Below are 22,302 nucleotides of genomic sequence, written 5' to 3'. Positions count from 1 at the left end.
TGCTGCTTATTTCTATTCACAGAAGTGGAAATAAAATCCATTAACTTCTGGGCATGCAGTTTACAGCCATCAAGATGGCACCCATGCTACCCAGCACTTTGAAATACAGTAATGTATTTCACTGTAAAAATGAATGGTTCACAACACATGATGCAGTCCTAGAAAAAGAGAAGTTACTTACCTTACACAGTAAGTAATGTTCTTTGTGACGTGTAGTCCCTGTCTGCACTCTATTGTGGTGAGCATGTGCCCAAGCCTGATTTTTTTTCCTAGCAGTATCCATTGGCCTGTGCTTAATCCCTTCTAATCCTCATGCTCCTAACTGGAATAGCTTGGACTGGTAGACTCTCAAGTTCCTTTTCTACCATGTATCATATCTAAAGAGCTGAAGCAGAGGGGAAGAAGAGCAGGTAGTGGACTACAGAAAGGAACCACCCATCTTGAAAAATTCACGTGACTGTACAAAGCAGATAACTTTGTCCTTCTTCAAGTGTTGGTGCCTATATGTATTCCACGGTGGCTCACTGTCGATCAAGGAGGAAGGTGAGAAGACCTTTGTCATTTCGCTATACAGAGAACTACAGGAACTTCGTGAAGCGAGACTACAGAGGTGGCCTGGGTTCTAGCAGAATGAACTCTCTCACCTTGTGACTGAGAATTGAGTCAGCTCATACACAACACAATGCATCCTGAGTCTACACGGAAAGTTTTTAGGAGAAGACTACTTTTCCTTTCATTTGTTCTGTGAATGACATTAACAGTCTAGGCAATGGCAGAATGCCACAGCTCAATAGCGAGCCATGGAGCGAAGCATTTGGATTTTACTAGTGGCATCCGGTGTTGTAAACTAGGGTTGTTAGATATCATGCAACTGAATAATCATGTAACTGCATTAAATTTTAGTGGTTACATGACTATTCAATAGTCCTCAGTGGTGGGGCTGGCAGCCAAAGCAGTCCAGCTCCACTCCCAGGGAGCCCCCTGCCACCGTCCACTGCTGCCTCTCTATCAGAAGCAGTAGCGCAGGGTGGCAGGCGGAAGCTGGTCTGCAAGGTTTAAAAACCAGCTCCCCTCATGGACTGGCTGCCTGCCACCCTGCACTGCTGCCCCTAATAGTGGGGCCCCACTAACTTCAGTGGCAGAACAGTCCAGTGGCAAAAATCCAGCGAGGGGCCGCCTACTACTTCAGCGGTTGTATTTCCCCGTGGCAATAGTTTATGTCTCTCTTGGTGGCGTCATAACCTAATAAGCAAAACTATGTGACTGTCTCTCTTGGCAGCAATATCGCCTAGAGGCAAGAGTCTATGGGGCTACTTGTCCTGGTGGTGGTATCACCAGGTAGCAAATGCAGGAAAGGGAGGGAAACTCTGGCTCACTCTACTTCAACAGGCTTCAACTCAAGGCCCCTCAAAAAACCATTAATACTGTTGCAAAAATCAGGTCTCCATGTACCCATGTATATCCCAGGTCACTTCCTACACTTGGTCCCAGGTCTGGTAGCTCCTCTGTTGGCACCAGTTTGTCCTACTCTTTGGACGCTGCAGTCAATTAGGATCCCGTGGCACAGTCAGGGTACTCAAGAGTTGGTGATTCAGAAACTGTTCCTTATCAGGAGCCTGCAGCACACTTCCATTCGCCTCCATAGCCGGTCTAGATTGAACTGAACTGCTCCCTTTTATATGCTCCCAAGGTTGTGGGACCATGCCCAAGAAGAGCATAGGGACATGAATTGTGAGCACACAGCAATTTGTTTACTCCTGTGTTGCCAATGAAGAGCTAGTACACCCCAATCACATTACTATAAAATTACTGATTCAATAAAAAATTGTCTGCTCTCACTCCTTTAAAAAAAAAAAAATCATCTCCCAAAATAAAAAAACATCACCAATCCCTTAAATAAGTTTTACTTTGATGCACAATGGAAAGGAAACTTTCGATTATGAATTTTGGCTTGGGCTCATCGGTTAATGTGCACAGATGCATGCAGCTCTCTTCCCCCGTGCTGCTGCCTCTCTGTCACCTGCACATACACATGCTGTAGAACTACTAGCAGGGATGGCGAATACTGTATCAGAGAGAGCCACACGGAGGGGAGCGGGGAGGGGGGGAGGGGAAGGAGTGGCGGGAGCTGGAGCTAGTGCACAGGGAGCTGGTTTTTAAGCCAGCTTCCCATACATACCTGCTTCTCTGGACCCAACTTCCTTCATACTGCTAACTCTGTATCAGAGGCATCAGCAGCTGTGATGGGGGGGGGGGGGGTAGAGCAGGCAGGAGCCACTGCTTGTAGGAAGCCGGCTTAAAAGCTAGCTCCCTGTGCACTAGCTCCTGCCCCCTCCCCCCCATGTGGCTCTCTCTGATACAGCTGGCTTCTCATACACACCAGCTCCTGGGGAGCCGTCCCTGCCCCGCGTGTAACCGCTGAATTTTTCAGTGGTTATATGTTTATTTGAATAAACACATTTTAACATCCCAAATTCTGAGTGCAAGTTTTAATCATGTTTCACTTCCTGATAGACAGCAGTATCTGTGAGGATGCCTTGTGATGCAGATTGGAAAACAGCCAGAAGGATTTCAGCTGAAAATGAATCCCTCTCTGAGGCTCCAACAAACTTCTTTCCCCAAAAGCATTCAGTCTCTGTAGCTCGTTGTGGTAAGGGAACAATCAGTGCAGAGAATTGGGCAATTAGAAAAATTAGGAAAAATGGAAATTGGGTCCTCTCCACTGTTTCCTGATGAGCGGCCATGAAAAAGGTAAATGAAAAAATGAGGAGTACAGGATCTTTCGAAAAAGGGTTTTATTTTCAAACGATCCTCGTCTAAAGAGCTATTTTTCATTCGAAAAGCCCCTTTTTGAAAAAAAAAACCATGGCTACCATTATGCAAATGAAGCATGGGAAATTTAAATCACAGCTTCATTTGCAATTTCGAAGCGTCTAATTTACATCCCTTTTTCAAAAAAGGGATGTAGTTTAGACACAGCCTTGAAGTGGAAGAGAGCAATAAGGTATGCCTGCCGCTCCAATCACAAAGGCAATGGAGATGCATAAAACTTCCTCCTACAGATCTTTCCTCATCCTAAAAGCAGCAATCCTCCCTATACCTGCTAGTAGATTTATAGCATGTGCACATGCAGGTGACAGAATATGAGAGAAGTGTTGCATTCAGTGCAAAGTCAAGGGAGAGTGCTCCTTGCTATCATCACTGCCAGCTCTGAGAAGGTCAAAGGTACAAGCAAAGTAGCATGCAACCTTTGCAACACTATGGGCTACATGGCCACTCATCAGGAAACAGTGGAGAGGACCTAATTTCCATACACCTTTCCTTTCATAAGATTTCAGGCAGTGAAACTTTCTGGTAACAGAATTAATTGGCTGTGTCAAGGCCATATAAACCTAGACTATCCCTGACCAGATGTTTGTCCATTTTGTTCTTAAAAAACTCTCTAGTGATAGGAAATCCACAACCTCCTTTAGAAACTTACATTCTAGGGTATAATAACCCTAATATGCAATTAAAATCTCCCTCGCTGCAGATTAAACCCATTACTTCTCATCTTGCCATCAATGAACAAGGAGAACTGACCACTATCCTCTTTGGAAAAGTCTTCAACATAATAAAAGCCTTCCCAGGACACCCTCAGTCTCCTTTTCTCAAGACTAAAGAAGCCCAGTTTTTAACCTGTTCTCATAGGTCAGGATTCTAAACCTTTTATCATTTTTGTTTCTCATCTCAGACTCTTCTACAATTTATTCATATCTTTCTTAAAATGTGGCACCCAGAAGTGGAGAAACTACTTCAGAAGAAGCCTCATTAGTGCTGAGTAGGCCAGACTATTACCTCCTATGTCTTATATACAACATCACTGTTAAAACACTCCAGAATAATATTAGCCTCTTGTACCTTCATCGACACACCACTGACTCATTCAATTTGCAATCAACTGTACTTTTCAGCAGAACTACTACCTAATCATGGAGTAGTTGTGCATTTGATTTTTCCTTCCTAAAGAAAGTACTTTTGTACTTATTTTAATTGACTTTTATTCAGTTGATCTCAAATCAAATCTCCAATTTGTCAAGGTTGTTCAGAATTCTAATCCTGACCTCACAAAGTGCTTGCAACAACTCCTAGCTTCAGTCATGTGTACTTTATATGCAGGGCTCTACAAATAATGCAATCTACTCACCACAGGTGAGTAGATTGCAACCCGGAAGAGCCGGGTTCGGGCGATCTGCGCATGTGCAGAACGATCTGCACATGTGCAGATCGCCCGACAGCGTGGCTGGCGAGTGGGGCTCACCATGGTTCGGCGAGCCCTGTCTATATGCATATTCTTCGCTCCATTATCCAAGCCATTAATGAAAATACTATACTGGACTAAGGATGTTAAATTGTGAGTAACTGACTAATCGAATAGTCGATGTATTTTGCATCGACTACTTGATTAGTCGATATGGTACCTCCACGTTTGAAGTGCAGCAACAGCCCTAAGGCTGTTGCTACACTTCAAAGGCAAATGTGCTCTGTGCAACCCGGGGTCAGCTGCAGACTCCCCTGCTGACCCCGGGCTTCATGTGGTGCTGCCTCTTTGAAAAGCTCCTCACAGCATTTCAAAGTGGCAGCATCACATGGAGTCTAGAGTCAGTGGGGGAGTCCTCAGCTGATCCTGGGTTGCACGTGGCATTGACACTTTGAAATGCCACGTGCAGCCTAGGGAACCCCCCAGCTGGCCCTGGGCTGCACGCAGCGTTTCAAAGTGGCAGTGCCACATGGTGCCCAGGTCTGGCCCAGGGTTCCACGAGGCACTGTCGCATTGAAGTACTCCCTCCTCTCCCCCCTTTTCTGCCTCTTTCAGATAGAGGAAGCAAGGGGGGAGGGGAAGCAATTAGTCGACTACCCTGTCGACTATCCGATAAGCATTTGCTTATCAGATAGCCAGTCGACTAGTTCTTCACATCCCTACACTGGACCTCAAATTGATCCCTCTCTGGGAACACCTCCCAATCTGACAGCTAATTAAGCTATATCACATCTATTGCTTTCCCTATCCAACAGGCCAGCAACCCTGTCAAAGAAAGCAATTAAGTTGGTTTGTCATAATTTACTTTTGACAAATCCATGTTGGCTATGCCTTATAATTAAGGATACAATTTTGACTCAGATTCTGAGACTTTTACAGATCTCTGACCTCTGGACCTAGCTGTTGCACTCCTCTAACCTCCTGTGCAAAGGCTTGGCTTGGGCAGTCAGCCCCCTCTCATCCATGCAGCAGTGAGGCAACCGCTGTCAGGCTTCAGTGGTGGATCTTGTGCTGTTAGTCTTGTGCTGTGGAGTACTGGTTTCCATGATTTATTGTTTATTTCTCCCTTCATGATAGTGAATTTCAATAAAAATCCCTGTGCCAAAATCTTAACCTTACTTATAGCTCTAGTATCCATTAGGTGCTTCCCATGACAACAGAGTACAGACACCCCAATGAGAGAACAGGACATGTGAACTTCAAATGACAAACAACTGCATGAATTGATTATACAATACCACAGTTTATAAAAGTGTATCAAATAATGTCTTTTATGAAAGTTTGTGACATATTGATGATTAAGACCCACTGTGAAATGTGTGCATTAACATCTTATACGGAATTATCAATCTCCACTAATATTATGCTTTAAAGTCTGTGATTAAACACAGTTTTTCTCCCACACAGGCAAGAAGTTAACCATATTTGTCTACAATGTAAATTAAGCATTATGGAGACCTATATTCATATCAAACAGCAGTGGGTGGGAAGTCAATAGGAATGGAAGAATAGAAGGCAGCCTTCCTGCCTCTGGTAATAGGGTAAAGATGGACATCAAAGTCACTTTCTGTTTCTATCACTTGAGGTACTGAAGGAGCTCTTGAAATCACAGAATGTTGGATCCTTCATCTAAGAAGGCTGAAGTCTCTGAACAAAATATAGGTGAGAAATCCACTTAGGCAAAGATTATAACTTACTAAAATTAAAGCATATTCATGCTGAGAAGCATATTTCCATTTTTGCTCCTAGCCACTTCTATCTTTATTCTTTATATTTGGTATCATTTACATCTATGACCTTTTGTTTAATAAACTTTTTTTTACTTTTAGTATACATCTATTCAGTGTGAAGATTGAAATAAAAATTTTGTCAATGCCAGGCAAACTAATGAGATGATGTTTACCATCTCTTTGAAAAACAAACTTAACTTCTGTGAGTGTTCCAGAAGAGGCTGGACACAACAGGGCAGATAGTTTTGGAGAATTTAGGGACTGAGGAGGATGTTGGTATCACCATGCAAAAATAAATGGCTAACTGTTGGCATCAAAGCCATTGATATCTTCAGAATAGCTCTGAAGACACCCAGAGCCGCAGGACATGCAGTGATAAGCCCCAACTGGTCTGGGTTGAACCCCAAAAGCATCACATTTAAGAACTGTACAATAAGTTGTTCCAATAACTTTCTGTGTATTGAATTTATGCTGATCAATCTAGTTCCCTGGGTCTCTACTGTTCCCCCTTTTAAAGGCATATACTATGTTTGCCCTTCATCAGTCCTCTGGAACTTTGTCTATCTTCCATGAGTTCTTGAAGACAATTGCTAATGGTTCCAGGATTGTTTCTACTAATTCCTTAGAATCACTAAGATGAATTTCATCATATACCTATTCAACATTTTTAAACTGTTCTTTTGGCTTGCATTCCCTCAATCATCAGCTTACTGTGAAATGTCCAAGGAGATTAGAGAGGCTGCAAATACAGAAAACATGATAATAGCTGAGGATTTCAACTATCCTTCCGTGTATATCACCTCAGGAAGGGATAAAAAAGAAAACTTCTAGTTACCACAAATGACTATTGCTTGGAGCACCTTGTCCTGGAACCCATAGGGGGAGAGGCAATTCTTGATCCAGTCCCAAGTGAAGCACAGGATCTGGTATATAAAGCGTATGTAGCTGATCTGCTTGGTAATGGGGAAGGGCTAAATAAATGTCTCATGGTAGCATTTAACTTGAAAAGGGAGAGCTAAACAACAAGGAGGCTACTCAAGATAAATTAGAAGAAACAATCAAAGAGCTCAAATCTGCAAACTGCACACAGACACTTTTAAAAATTCCATAACAGGGGCACAAACTAAATGCATATCTCAAATAAAAATATCCAAGCAGTAAGAGAAACAAACAAAAATGCAACCAAGTAAAAGAGGCAGTTGGTGGCAAAAAGACACACTTTAAATACAGGAAGTCAAATCCTAGTATGAAAAATAGAAAGGAGCAAAACACTAGCAAGTCAAATATAATAAGGCAGGACAAGAAAGAATTAGCAGAGTAACCAATGAAAGACAAAAACTAACAGCAAAAATTCTTTTAACTATATTAGAAGCAGGAAGCCTGCCAAACAATCAGTGGTGCCACACTGGAAGATTGATGAGCTAAAGGAGCACTCAAAGAAAACAAAGATGTTGCAGCAAAACTAAATGAATTATTTACATTGGTGTTGAAAGCAGAGAAACAGGAGGGAGATCCCCACACTCCAGCAATTCTTTTTAGGTGACAAACCTGAGGCACTGTCCCAGAGTGAAGAGTCAGTATAGAAAGTTTTGGAACAGGTTGATAAATTTACACAGTCATAGAACCAAACAATGCATCTTGTTCATGGACTCCAGAGGTTACTGCGATAAGGTGTTAGGGCTTGTTTACATGACGAAGATGCACCTGTTAACTAAGGGAACTGTTACTCTGCACAATTCTTTTGACAAGTAAGTACACATGTAGCCCCCTCAGAACATAAATAACAATGTAACATTAAGACATGGCCTAAGTAGGTAAAGATACAGTGAAAGGCACAGGCATGTATGCTCTCTATTCACCCAATCTGGAAAAGATGGTCAGCAGGAAAAGATTCTGGCAAGGAGGCTGCAATGGAGAAAAGCATGAGCAGTTCTCTATTGCAAAGTATTTCCATATTGCAAGGCTTTGGCAGGGGTGAAAGGCTCTGGCAGCTCCCTGCCACTAGAGCAGGGTTTCCCAACCTATGGATCGGGACCCAAATATGGGTCGCCAATACATTTCAAAAGGGTCGCCAAGTGTCTCCCCAGGTGGCTCTGCCCTCCCCCCCCCCTAATTTTTGAATTGCCTTGGGTCACCAAGTCTTCCTGAATTGTCAAAATGGGTCCCCACCTGGAAAAGGTTGGGAACCGCTGCACTAGAGTTTGATCCCACCATAGGGGCAGCTGGAAAAACTATCTCCTTACTGTTAGAGCCTTTACCCTCTGAGGGGACACTTGGGAAGGTTCAATCTTTGCCCACTGCTGTTCCTTGCCATGGTGAAAGGCTCTTACAGCTGAGAACTGCTGAAGTCTCCATGCCAGAGCCTTTCACTGACATGTGTAACCAAACACTGCAGTGTGGATGCAGCAGGAATTTCACAGTAGCTTGTACTATGTGTACCCTAAATGCCACTTCCAGTGGTGTGTAGCACAGACAAAGCCTCAAGGCGTAATTCTAACAATTTAGTTTATGCCAGTGCAGAAGAATCTGAACACTTAAATTTTGCTTAAGTCAATTGGGAATCAACTTAAGCCAAATGAAATAAGTCTGTTTTAAACTAGAATGTACACACGTTTTGCACACGTTTAAAAAGGTTTTCCGTTGAAGCAATAAAACTTCTGCATACATACAAGCGCTTATATTAGTGAACTTGCACTGAGTTAGATCATCAACCTCAGTGGCTGACTCAAGACTATTCTTAAGCTAAGGATCGAAAATGAGAAAGAAAATTAAAAGAACCTCAAAATGTTATTAAATATTGATATTACTCTAATTACATATCTAGTATAACAACAAATGATATTACATATCTAGTATTATAACAAAGCAATTCATGAACTGTAAAAAAATCATTAAGAATATTGGCACCCTACCGTTGTCTGTGAACAAAATATGTTTACAATCACTAAATGCTAATGAAGATCACTTTTACTTACAAAAACTATTTAGAAAAGATATGTATATAAAATTGTTTAAGGAATAAAAAGTGAGATTTGTTACTGCAGCAGATTAAAATTGTATCAGTGAAAATAACTACTGAACTAAACTAAAAGTTTATACTTACATCTTTATTCCATGTAAATAATAAATTACCTTTGAGAAGTCCAGAATTATCAATGGGACCAGGGTACACATTCTGATCTCCCATCTGGTATTTGTCCCAGCTGTCAAACCCAACATATTTTTTCCACTGTTTGAACCAGCGACTATCCACTAGATACCTTGAAAAGGGAAAATAGATAATTACTGACAAAAACAGAAGCACCGTTTTAGTACTTCCATATTGATATAAAATAAAGTAGAATAGCTGCATGTGCATCACTAAGGGGCATCATCAATCTGAAATCTTAAAAATGTATGTGCGTGTCTCCGTCTGTATATACGAACACATTTGCAGATATTTAAAGTCATTCTAACAAACACTCCTCAGATCCCCAATCTTTTTTAATATTAGTATTAATTATTATAACAGCAAGTTCAATATTTCAGACAGGTATTATTTATAGGTTGCTAGCATTTCTTTATAGTATTGCAAAATACCTTCCTATAAAAAAGTTCAACATAGCAGCCTTACAAAATATATAAGCACTTATCAAAATGACTATCCACTCTTACCATCAGATCTGTTCTTGATTGTCTGAGAGTTATTCATGCTAGGCATTAAAGTTTTGTAAGGCTGTCAATATCGCATGAAAGAAGTCAAAGAATGCCAAGTTTTAAACAAGTTTCCCTGTTTTCCTTACTTAGCTCAAAAATTAAGCAGTTCATTTCAACGGTAAGTCTGGAAACTCAGTTAAGATCTGTGACCAACTCTGTACTAGATTAAATTTGCTGGTATACCTATAGATACAAGAGCGCATTTACAGGCAGTCCCCGGGTTACGTACAAGATAGGGACTGTAGGTTTGTTCTTAAGTTGAATCTGTATGTAAGTCGGAACTGGCGTCCAGATTCAGCCGCTGCTGAAACTGATCAGTTTCAACAGCGGCTAAATCTGGACGCCAGTTCTGACTTACATACAGATTCAACTTAAGAACCCCAGGCATCCCCAAGTCAGCTGCTGCTGAAACTGATCAGCGGCTGATTCCAGGAAGCCCGGGGCAGGGGCTTCCTGTAGTCAGCCACAGGTCAGTTTCAGCAGCAGCTGACTTGGGGATGCCTGGGGCAGAGCAGCTGGGGTGCTGCTGGGTTGGTCCAGTAGCGCCGCCGCTCCTCGGCGCTACTGGACCAACCCAGCAGCACCCAAGCTGCGTTGCCCCAGGCGTCCTGATTCAGCCGCTGCTGAAACTGAGCCAGCAGTGGCTGAATCAGGATGCCTGGGGCAGAGCAGCTGGGGTGCTGCTGGGTTGGTCCAGTAGCGCCCAGAGCAGCGCTACGGGACCAACCGGCAGCGCCCCAGCTGCTGTACCACAGGCGTCCGGAGCAAAGCCGTGGAGCACGGGGGCAGCGGGACAGCCCAGACGCGTTGAAGACCAGCTGGTTCCAGGAAGCCCCAGGCAGAGCAGCTCTGCCCCGGGCTTCCTGGAATCAGCCGCTGATCTGTTTCAGCAGCGGCTGAATCAGGGACGCCTGGGGCAGAGCCGGACTATCGTAAGGGGGGGCTATGAGGGGCCTGGGGTTGCATCCCCTCCCACCCCACTCCAGACCCCTCATAGCCCCCCCCCCTTCTGATAGTCCGGCATATCTGATAATCCGGCACCCCTGGGTCCTAAAGGTGCCGGATTATCGAAAGTTTACTGTATATAGTTTAAAATCTTTATCTGTAAACTGTGGTACTGGGTAGAACAAAATATACACTTGAGTCTTTTATCAGATATTTTGATTGGTAGTGTAAACAGATTTTTCAAAGTTCATGGGAGATCCACGATACCAGGTTAGCTTTATACTTTGGAGAAATGCTACCACACTGGGGCTTCCTGGAATCAGCTGCTGATCTGTTTCATCAGCGGCTGAATCGGGGACCCCTGGGGCAGAGCAGCTGGGGTCCTGCCGGGTTGGTCCCGCAGCGCTGAGGGGTGGCGCTAGGGGACCAACCCAGCAGCACCCCAGCTGTTCTGCTCCCGGCTTCCCCGATTCAGCTGCTGGTCAGTTTCAGCAGCAGCTGAATGGGGGAAGCCTGTGCGGCTGCCCCAGCACTTCCGGGTTCCTGATGGTGCCGGACCATCAGGAATCCCGGAGCATTGGATGCCGGACTAATGGAGTTTTACTGTAATCGGTTTTAAATTGTGCAAGACAAACATTAAAAAGATCTGGAAAACAAATTCTATGAAATGCAACAATTAGGTCTCCCTCACAATTTGAATCATATGCTGAGAACAGCCTTCTACCTTTTGAACTACACTTGTAAGTTACCTTTCCAGTAGATCAGAAGGGAATTTTAGCAAATAGTTTCAGCCAGCCTTTAAAAACTTTTTGATGCAAGTTATCTGGACCTGTTGATTTTAAAACATCTGAATTCAGTAGCTTCTGTTTATCATCCTCCATTGATAATAGTGAATGGAAAGAGGTTGGTGGTGTTTGTTTCAGGGCTTTGGAGCAGAGCCCGGAGCTGGAGCATGGAGCAGTGGAGCTGCAGGTTTCTGCCTGGAGCTGGAGCAGAGCCGAAGCACAGAAAATCTTGACTGCTCCACTGCTCCAGGTTTTTTTTTCTATTTTCAATCCAAAATGAAAGATATTTTAGCAAGCAAATCCTAAAGGTGCCAAAAAGTTTCAGATTGTATAACAATTGATATTAACATCTAATTTACTACTTTACGTAACATGTCACAGTTATTCTCACTTCGGCCAAAATCAAGATTTAACGTACAGATACAAAATTACAAAGTTTTTTGGAGATATGTTTTATTAAAGAATCAGATAATTATCAGACATCTGGCAACACTGCAGACTGCTCCCACCCTTGTGCCAAGGTTAGGCGAGTACAAACTCAGGCAGATTAGTATGTGTTTATTTTCAATCTTGTAACGTGTAGCCTCATTACTTCCCAACAATTAATGTTGGTACTAACGCTACGGCACATACCAAGTTTCATTGATATAATTACATTAAAGCGTTTTTGACATATTAATTAAAAACTTAGAAAATATTTCGAATATTTTTACCGCAAAATTTCATAAGAAAAACTAACTTGCAATTTATAAATAAAAATTTATATTAACTATGTATATTAAAATACTTCTTACTTCATTAAAACCACAAGAAATATGTTAAAATATTAAAATATACTATAATAATAATTTTGTGTAAAAAGAAAATGCAATCATTTTTGTCCAGAAAATCCAAAATAAATTCAAAGTACCTTAAGTGGTTAAGACATCACAAGCAGGTACATTATAAAAAAATTTAATGCTTTTGTTCATTGCTTTTCAAAGATCATAACAAGAAACATTTGGATGCGGTAGCAGTACAAGAAGATTTGGCCATGGCTTCAACAAAAAAAAAAAAAAAAAAAATCAAATCTGTCCCCCATGATGGATAGCCGATTTATAGAAAAGAATCTCGACAACATCTTTACTTTTGAATTTGAATAGCCCAAATTTGGGCTTTTGGGAAAAGAAAAGAAGAAATCGGCAACGTGAGGTGGAAAAGGAAGTGAATGGTGAGCTCAAACCATGTAGCTTCAAGACAAGTGAAGCAAGTGACTCGAAAAGTTTCAACCTTTGGCGGCATGTAAAACGTAACCATCCTGAAAACTATGTGGCTCTGGTTACAACAAAGAACCAAATGACATTCATCTGGCTCTTTTAAAACTCCTGGAGAAAAGATTTTTTGCGGAGCTTCATCTGAAAAAAAAAACAAAAACAAAATTGAGCAAACAAAACTTGACTCATATTTGAAGTCCTCAAAGGTTACAGTCACCATGGATGCCAATGCTTTCCGTGAAGGGCTGATGGAAATGTTTTGCTTGAGTTCAACACCGCTCACTACCTTCAGGCTAAAGAAGAAAGGATTCCAAAAAATTGCAGGTGAAATGGGTCGGCAGCTTGGCGTTTCAATGGGGCATGATGCGGTTCATCATTTAGTTGTCAGCACAGCTGAGTCTGGTCGCAAAGAGCTCAAGAAAGCTTTGGAGCAAAAATTGTGCTACCTGAAAATGAATATGGCAACCCGTAGAAACAGAAATTTCCCTGCAATCAATGCTCAGTACCCTATGAAGAAGGAAAAGATAAAGCTGTGGTAAAAACCTTGGACATAATGGACACTGAAGGGTGTCACAATTCCTCCTATGTGAAAAGTCAAGTAAAAGCTATTTTAGAAAAAAGTGGGATCAGTGAAATGCAAGTGCTGAGCATCTGCATTGACAATGCAGCAAACGTGACGTGTGCTGGAAAAAATTTCAGCGAGGACAATGAAACCATTTCTACCTCTGAGAACAGGGATGTGGACAGAACTGAAGCTATTTTGCCCGAAGAAGGAACTAAAGGAATGGATGAAATCAAACTCAACATTGATGCTGCTGCGCAATGGGTTAATGACCCTAGCCTCATACTTCCAACATGGCTTCATGAGGATGACTCAAAAGTCCAGCTGATGAGGTGTGGTATTCACACTCTTCAGTTAGCAATCTGGGATGGACTGAACAAAGAACATGCGAAGAAATTACTGGCAAAAATTCAACAAGTCGTTGTCAAACTATGAACCCCAAGTATTTGAAGTATTCTGCTTGATCTACATGGGGTAACTCAATCATTGGATACTGTGACTCTCTGGGGTTCAACATTTGCGATGATTGATCGGCTTCTCATTTTTCAATCTTACTATGAACAAGTGGCTGCTGCTGGAACAAGAGAACTCAAGTTAACAAAAGCAAAATGGGACGAAGTCAAGAACCTGCAAGACCTCTTGGCAAAGCCAAACCAAACAACCGTGAATCTTCAAACTGTCGATGGAGCCCCGGGAGTTTTAATGAAGGAATGGCGAAAACTGTCAAAATTCTTGCAAAAAAATGGTGGACAAATTGCAGAAGGTATTCTATCCTCCATGCAGAAATGCGAAGAGAAGTATTTGACAAAATTAATTTCCTTGCTAGAGTTTATGTTGACCCCCGGTATCAGAATCGTCTTACTTCAAGGGAAATACCAAAGGCAAAGGAAGGGCTCCTTGATATTGCTCGACGACTCGAAAAACAGAATCTATTGCTACATTTGAACTCGGTGAAAGAGGTTGAAGAAAACAAAACATAACAAAAGGAGTCATCAACAATTGAATCTGCGGTTTCGGAAAGTTCACATCCTCCAGAAATAGCAGGCTGTTCTCAACATTCCGTCTCCATTCTGAATTTGTTCGAGCGTCCATCCCTGAGACGTATCACAGGGAAATGGAGATCATTCAAGCCCCAATTCTTAAGAAGACGACGACTTCGAAAAGGAATTGGATAAAGAAAGACGCCGGCGAGTTTCTGCAATTCATAATTGTAATGAAGCATTATTCAAGAGAAACTTTTGAGAAGATTGTGAGGCGATGGAGTCTATTGGTAGGCTAAAAGTTAAGTCTGTTTTTGAGGCCATTCACGGCTACCCACGCCGCATTCAGGCTGCCTGTAGAATTGCTTCGAGCATGCCAACAACTCAAGCTAGTGTAGAGCGACTGTTTTCGGCTCTGAAGTTAATTTTAAATGATCTGTGGCAGGCTATGAAAGATGACTTGATTGCTGCAATAATTTTTTACAGATTGAATTATGAATTATTCTAGTTTGTATCATTGTTGATGACATTTAAATTGTTTTAAAACTCTGCATAAAAATGTTTTTTCAAAATTACAGTATGCACTTTTTTATTTACTGTAGTTAAAAATTAATTTGAGTCAGAGCCTGGAGCGGAGTTGGAGTGGAGCTGGAGCAGTCACTATTGGTGCCAGAGCAGAGCTAGAGAGGAGCAATTCAAAAATTTGATTGCTTCAAATCCTTATTTGTTTGCTTTTTTGCGTGTCACTTGCCCTCAATTGATTTTTCTATGGGTTAACAGCCCCTGGACCAAAAAAGGTTTCCCATGCCTGCTATAATGTGATTGCATCACCTGTTTATTCCCACATACAGAACAGAAATATATACTGAACATGTCTGCTTTTCAGCATTATTACTGAGAATTCTATTATCTTCATCTAGTAATGGATCAATATCATTGTCAGGCTTATCAGATGTGTCTAATACTATTAAAATATCTCCTCCTTATTGTCCTTAACTCTGAAGGCTATACATTTCTCCTTATATCCTATGGCTTCCCTTATCAATTTTTTACAATTCTTAATGTTCAATATGTAATCATTACTATTAACTTACCCTTTCTTACATTTGTTATTAAAAACGATGGTATTATTTTACATCTGCTCTAATTTCTCTTCTAAAGTAGGTCTTTTTTAAAACCAGGACAGCCTTCTTCCTTTATTATGGGTTTTTGGGTTTCTAGTAAATTGTTCTTAAACAATTCCCAATTATCACATTTTTCTGATTAAATTCTTCTTCCCAGCTGATTTGGCTTAATTATTTTCAGCTTTATGAAACTGGCTCTCTTAAAGCACCAATTATGTATATTACTGGTTTGAACTTTTTTCTGCTTGCAATTATAAACATTATCAAGTCATGATCATTTCTACCTAAAATAACATTAATTTTTAGGTCTGTGATCAGTTCCTCTTTATTTTAGGGAATAGTCACATACAGACTACAAATTATATAGAAAATAATCATCTATAATGTTTAGACATTCCAAGGATATTTTAGTACTGGTAGCAAGAGACCTTCAGCACACGTCACTCAAATTCAAATCACCCAGAATCATGCAGCTTTTTCTTCTACACATTGTAGATAGACACATAAGGAAGAGGCCATCCTGTTTCCTAGTGGGATTTAATGATTTGTAGCAGACATCAAGTAGTATTCCATTTTGTGCTTATTGGTTAGTACATTTAACCATAAGCATTTGAGATAATTTTCTTCTGAGATATCACTGATTCAGAAAAAGGTAATGCTATTTTGACAAAGAGTACCTGTAATGGGGTACTCGTAAGTGCCTCTTGTTCAGGTGTGTCTCTGCACCTTTTTTTGCAGTGACACCTTCTGGCAGTTTCTTTGGTGGTTACTAGTGAATCAGCCCTCCGGCTGAGTCTACAGGGAAAATAGTTCAAACAAACCTCTTTTGGGGTATTAGTCCAACACAGCTTGTAAATGCTTCAGACCCTGATAGGGGGACATGCCCCAGGGCTACCTCCCTGGAAACTATTTACCCACTCTGGTCTATTCTGGCCATAGCTCTCCAAATTGGAGTCTTAATACTTCAGATCCCCTTCTACAGGTTTATCGTCATCCATCTGTAGGCCACTTCCCAAGTGGCTTACGGGGGGAACCTGTGCAGCCCATTACTCTGTGTCCCTGCCCAGGGACCCTAATAATAGCAGCCATACACTGTCATGTTCCCTTAACAAAATGGCTTTCACGAAAGCTTTCTCAGATCTCTTTTAGGTTTAGGACCAACAGCCAGCCAAGGTAGTCAGCTCATCCTTGCTCTCTCAATCCATCTGCACTGAGCTGTCCATGGTGCTGCAATTCTTCAGCCAGCTAGGAGCAACACCTTCATTCCACAGGTTCCAAGCAGCAACTGACTCTGATTTGCACTGCAGCTCCTTTTATGCTAAGCTGTATCCTGCATTTTGCTTCAGCTACCCCAGACTAACACGGCTACATTTCTATCCATCTGATGTGCGAGTCCTTTGCACCCTCCCCCCAGACTGGCTGCTTTCCCCTGAAGCTTCTCTAAGCAGCTTAGAGGGCTCCTCTGCTTCTTTCCTGGAATTGTGTGGCAGGACCCTGAGGCTTCCAGCAGGGTATTTCTGGGACTAGTTCACTCCATCAATTCATCTCCCCTTCTCCTTTTGCCCAGCTGATCCTTTCTAAATGTGTTATAATCTTTGATTTACATTCCAAGTGTATGAACTAACACATGATAAGAATGGCCATACAGGATCAAACCAAAGGTCCATCTAGCCCTGTATATTGCCTTCTGACAGTGGCCAATGCCAGAAGCTCCAGAGGGAATGAACAGAACAGGTAATCATCACACAAGCTAATCCCATTATCCATTTCCACCTTCCGGCAAACAGGTTTCAAGTAATATCAACTAGATTGAATTTAAGCTCATAAGTGAGCGAGTTCAATTCCTCCTGTTTGTTACACTGGCTCTTCGCATTAACATAGAGAAAATTATCTTTATATCCTTTGGATCATTGATAATTTTTTCTCAACTTCTAAGTTTTGTGTTACGTACTAATAACTTCCCTCTTGATACTAGTTTAACCCTTTTCTGTCTACACTAGCCAGCCTGTTACTGAGATTAGTCGTCTCTTCTGCTGAACTGGAGGTTATCCAAACTATAGTACATCGCTCCAACCATAAAAGGTTAACCATTCTTCTACAAGGAACCAACATCTTCCACTTACAAAAGATTACGGAATTAACTTATAGTTAAGTCTTTCTTTCTTTATGCAACAGGAATCATCTCAGAGAAGATGGCTTAGACATTCTTCTTCAGCAGACTTCCAAGCTCTCTAAAGTCATCTATCTCTGCAAAGTATCAGCACAAATGACACTGATTTGTAGGATATAAACTATCACCAATGGATCTTTTCCAATATTTAGAATGACATTTCATATCTTGGCTCTGGGAAGCTGTCCTGATATCCATCTGTCCCTTGCAGAATATTCTTTTGAGTCTGAGTACTGAATCTCCCCCAAGGAGAGTGATTATAGGCCAGCACGGAGCCGCAGCATGGTCTACGCATGCGCAGTGTACTGAACCACGTGGCTGGCAAGCAGGGCTTGCCACGGCTTGGCGAGCCCTGGTAGGGATTTTCCTGTTAAGATCACATACAAAAGACAAATATTAATATCACCATGGAATTTTTCACAGAAAAGGAATGGGCAACAACAAACTACAAGTGAAAGGCTACAATTTTCAGTTCTTTCCTCCGTGGGTATTATTTGGTATAGGGATGTCAATAAGTATTCAACTAGACAATTAACCAATAAGACTAGGCTCATCTAGTTGATTACTCACACTTCCCCCTCCCCTTGCTACCTCTATCAGAGACAGCAAGGGGCGGGGAAAGCAGGAGACTGTGCTGGGTGGAACAGCTTAAAAGCCCATTCTCCCCAGCACCAGCTCTGTGGTGACACCTGCCTGATAGAGGCAGCATTGTGAGGAGGAAGAGAGAGAAGGGAAGCAACAGCCCCTGCTAGCAGTGGGCCCAGGCTACTTCACGATGACAGTCTCTACTGCTGGCGAGCCTGGGCCCGTAGCAGCAGCCCCTGTCCAGGGGATGGGAGAGGGTGGGTCAGGAGGTGTTTGTGCGCGTGCGTTCCTGGCGGACAGAGGCTGGTCCCCGGCAGCAGTCTGGAGTTTGGATCCCCCACAGCATCAGAGGCAGCACTGCAGGGCGGCAGGCAGCTAGTCCATGAGGGGAGCTGGGTTTTAAACTGGTTCCCCTCGCAGACCAAATCCTGCCTGGCACCCCATGCTGCTGCCTCTGATACAGAGGCAGCAGCCCAGTGTAGCAGAAGGCTTCCCAGGACTTTGGTTGGAGCGCACTGGCTGCCGGCCCCACCCCTGGGACTCTAGGATAGTGGACTAACCGCTAAAAATTCATGCGGTTAGTTGACTATTCTATTACCAGCTATCCAACATTCTTTATTTGGTATACTTTTTTGAAAATTATTTTTAATACTATAGTACACACTGTACAATTATTTTTAAGTAGAGGGAGTAAATAAGTGGACCAAATCTGGACCACTGGATGCTTTTCCCATTATCTTCCGGAACGTGGACATTGATTACACCTCAAACAAGAAATTTGGATCTTGACAAAAAAAACCTAAGTGATTACTCTGGTTCTTTAGGCTAAGAATTTTTTAAAATACAAAAATACAAATATATTTAAAAATATTTATTTTGCAAATTTACATTTGAATAATTTACAGTATTTTATCTATTCTCACTTCAAATATGACTTGAAAGAGCCAAAATTTCTTCTTCATTGTTGTAAATCAAACTAAAGTTAAAAACAGAAAATATTCAAACAAATTTAGTGTATTTGCATGAACATGAACTTGCCGATGCCAGATGCATGAGAGGAAATAAACAGAATAGAGAATCATCAAGTGATCCATTCCCTGACACCCATTCTCAACTTCTGGCAAGCCCCATCAACACCCATCTTGGCTAATAGCCATTGATGGACCTAACCTTCATCAAGGTTATTTCCTTTTTGAACCTTGTTATTGTCTTGGTTTTCACAACATCCTCTGGCAAAAAGTTCCACATGTTGACTGTGTCGTGTGAAGAAATATTTCCTTTTGTTTGTATTAGAAATGCTGCCTATTAATTTTATTCAGTGACCCCTACTACTTGTATTATGAGGTGTAACCAGTCATGATTTTAAAGACTTCTAACATATCCCCCTTTGCTGTCTCTTTTTCAAGTTGAAAAGTCTGTCTCAATAATTTCTTCTCATAAAGAAGCTGTTCCGTATCCCTAATAATTTCTGTTCCCCTTTTCTGAACCTTTTCCAATTCCAATATATTGGAACCTTTACCCAGTCTGGTTACTAGTGTTCTTTTACCTCATAATCAATTACTTGAATTTAAGCAAATTTTATGCTCTAATCTACAGAGTATAAAAAGCATGAGATTTTTATAACTATTTTTCAAAACACCATGTATACTGATGACCAGGCCTTGACAAATGGTGGCAAAATCTGCTCACCAGCCCCACACTGCGCATGCGCAAGATCCGCACTGCACATGCTCGCGCCGCTGGTGAACAGGGCAACCGGCTGAAATCTCCTCACCCATGGCGAGTAGATTCAATGATTTGTCAAGCCTGCTGATGTCTAAACCACTGAGTTACTGGAAGTCTCAATAATATTTTGAATAACGTAGCAAAGAATGATCACACTTCATGGATTTTTATTATATACAAGCTAGGGATGGTAGTGTGTAGCAGTTCACACATTTAACCAATAAGACTGGGTGCCTCGATTAATCCTAACGGTTACATACACATATACAGCGGGGGGGAGGGGAGAGAGGCGGGAACTGGTGCCCATTGGGAGCTCCCGCTGAGCCACCTGCCAGCTCCCACTGAGCCACCTATTCCCCTCACCGGTTGCCTCCCATAGAAGCAGCACCAGCTCCTATAGAGCTGTCTGCGCTCCCTGCACTGCTGCAACGGTGGGGCAGGCAGGAGCCAGTGCACACCAGGAACTGGCTTCAAAGACAGCTCCTTGCAAGCACCAGCTCCTGCCTGTTCCCTTGCGTGTAAGCATGTACTTGTAAATGGTTAAAAATCCAGCGGTTTCACATTTACATAAGTACACATTTGTTAACATACCTAATACAAGTATACCCCACATCTGAGTGAGCTAACAACATTACCCATGCAAATTGCAGATGTATAAATCCTCAACTAGAGAGAATTAGGAACAGTTAAAATTAGAATGAATGCTAATATACCAATTTCTTTAATCTGAATTATTACATGAATATGGAATGAGGGTTTTTTCCACAAACTCTGTATGTGTCCATTTCTTAGAAAACAGAAAACAAATACAACAAGTACAAAGGTAAATTCATACAAGCTTTAATATGTAAACATTTTTTAAATCTACACCATTTAAAGACATTACCTCGTAAACAAAATAAAAGCTGAAATCTAACAAGAAAGATTCTGGTTTCATTTCTTCTCTCTACATTTTGAATCAGACTGTTTTTTTCATATAACTTTTTTTTCCCCATGTATATGATGTCTGAATCAATGACAATGCTGGTACAGTAGCAATGATCATTATAAAAAACGTCTGACTGCACATTGTGTTTTACTACTATGTAGCACTTTAAAGACAAACAAGATGGTTTATTAGGTGATGAGCTTTCGTGGGCCAGACCCACTTCCTCAAATCAATAGTGGAAGAAAATTGGCATGACCATATATACCAAAGGATATGATCAAAAAAAGGAACACATGAAAAGGACAAATCAAATTTCAGAACAGAAGGGGGATGGAGGGGAGGTAAATGTCTGTGAGCTATCAAATTAGAGGTGATAATTTGGGAAGCTATATTTGTAATGGGTAAGATAATTAGCATCCTTGTTTAGACCTAGGTGTAAAGTGTCAAATTTAAGCATGAATGAGAGTTCAGAGGATTCTCTTTCAAGTCTGGTGTTAAAATGTCTTTGAAGCAGGATGCAGGTAGTTAAGTCCTTGAGACAATGCCGTTTCTGGTTGAAATGGCAAGACATTGTTTTTTCTTTGTGATCCTGTCTAATATCTGTTTTGTGTGCATTGATTCTTCGGCAAAGTGTCTGAGACGTTTGTCCAATGTACACAGCAGACGGACACTGTCGGCATATGATAGCATAAATTATATTTCTGGATGAGCAGGAATATGTGTTCTTGATCTTATAACTCAATTGGTTAGGTCCAATAATGGTATCAGCAGAATGAATATGTGGACAAAGCTGGCAATAGGGTTTATTGCAAGGGAAAGTTCCAGGGTTGGTATTAGTGTGGTATGTCCTGTGGTTGTTGATAAGAATCATCTTTAGGTTAGGTGGTTGTCTATGGGAGACTATGGGTCTGTTCCAATATAGGTTTTAGTTTATTGATAATGTGTTGGACGGATTTAAGTTGGGGGCTGTAGGTGATGACAAGTGGTGTTCTATTGTTGGAACAGGATACTAAACTCCGAGAGACTCTGGGAGATAGACAACCCCCTTCTGTTCTAAAATTTGATTTGTCCTTTTCATGTGTGTTCATTTTTTTTGATTGTATCTTTTGGTATATATGGTCATGCCAATTTTCTTCCACTATTTGATCTGAGGAAGTGGGTCTGGCCCACAAAAGCTCATCACCTAATAAACCATCTTGATAGTCTGGTCTAGCTGAAACAAAAAACAGGATTATGTAGCACTTTAAAGACTAACACGGCTATATTTCTATTACTGTATTTTACTAGATAATTGATACCAATACACTTAAATAATGGCAGATGCCCTTCCTTTTCTATTTTGCTGTTGTGCAATATCTAAAGATTATTTTCCTCAGTTGTATACCACTAGTTAATCCATTAAAAAAAAAAAATCAAGAGTTCCATTACGTGACAGATCATTCACTGGATTTCACAATCAAAATGTTTAGCCTGAATATTTAACAGATGTTACTTTATGAAAATTCATTGATTTCACTAT

The 22,302-nt window shown here is 41.4% G+C and overlaps 1 protein-coding gene across 7 annotated transcripts in view; it reads right to left on the bottom strand.

The window, feature by feature from the left end:
* USP15 (ubiquitin specific peptidase 15) overlaps positions 1 to 22,302 on the bottom strand; it is a 136,686-nt gene that overhangs the window by 100,329 nt on the left and 14,055 nt on the right. For 6 of the 7 annotated variants that reach the window (XR_012904392.1, XR_012904403.1, XR_012904399.1 and 3 more), the window contains exon 2: positions 9,163 to 9,290. Coding sequence is in view for 4 of the 7 variants with exons in the window: in XM_075930758.1 (XP_075786873.1) it covers positions 9,163 to 9,290 (128 nt within the window). In the remaining 3 variants the exon portion in view is untranslated. Of the gene's footprint in view, positions 1 to 9,162; positions 9,291 to 11,420; positions 11,826 to 22,302 lie in introns of those variants that run through there. The other variant, XM_075930768.1, reaches the window with a different exon arrangement.

This window comes from Pelodiscus sinensis, chromosome 1 (genome assembly GCF_049634645.1).
Source record: "Pelodiscus sinensis isolate JC-2024 chromosome 1, ASM4963464v1, whole genome shotgun sequence".
In the NCBI taxonomy this organism is placed as follows: Eukaryota; Metazoa; Chordata; order Testudines; family Trionychidae; genus Pelodiscus; species Pelodiscus sinensis.
This window is presented reverse-complemented; position numbering and strand designations above follow the sequence as displayed.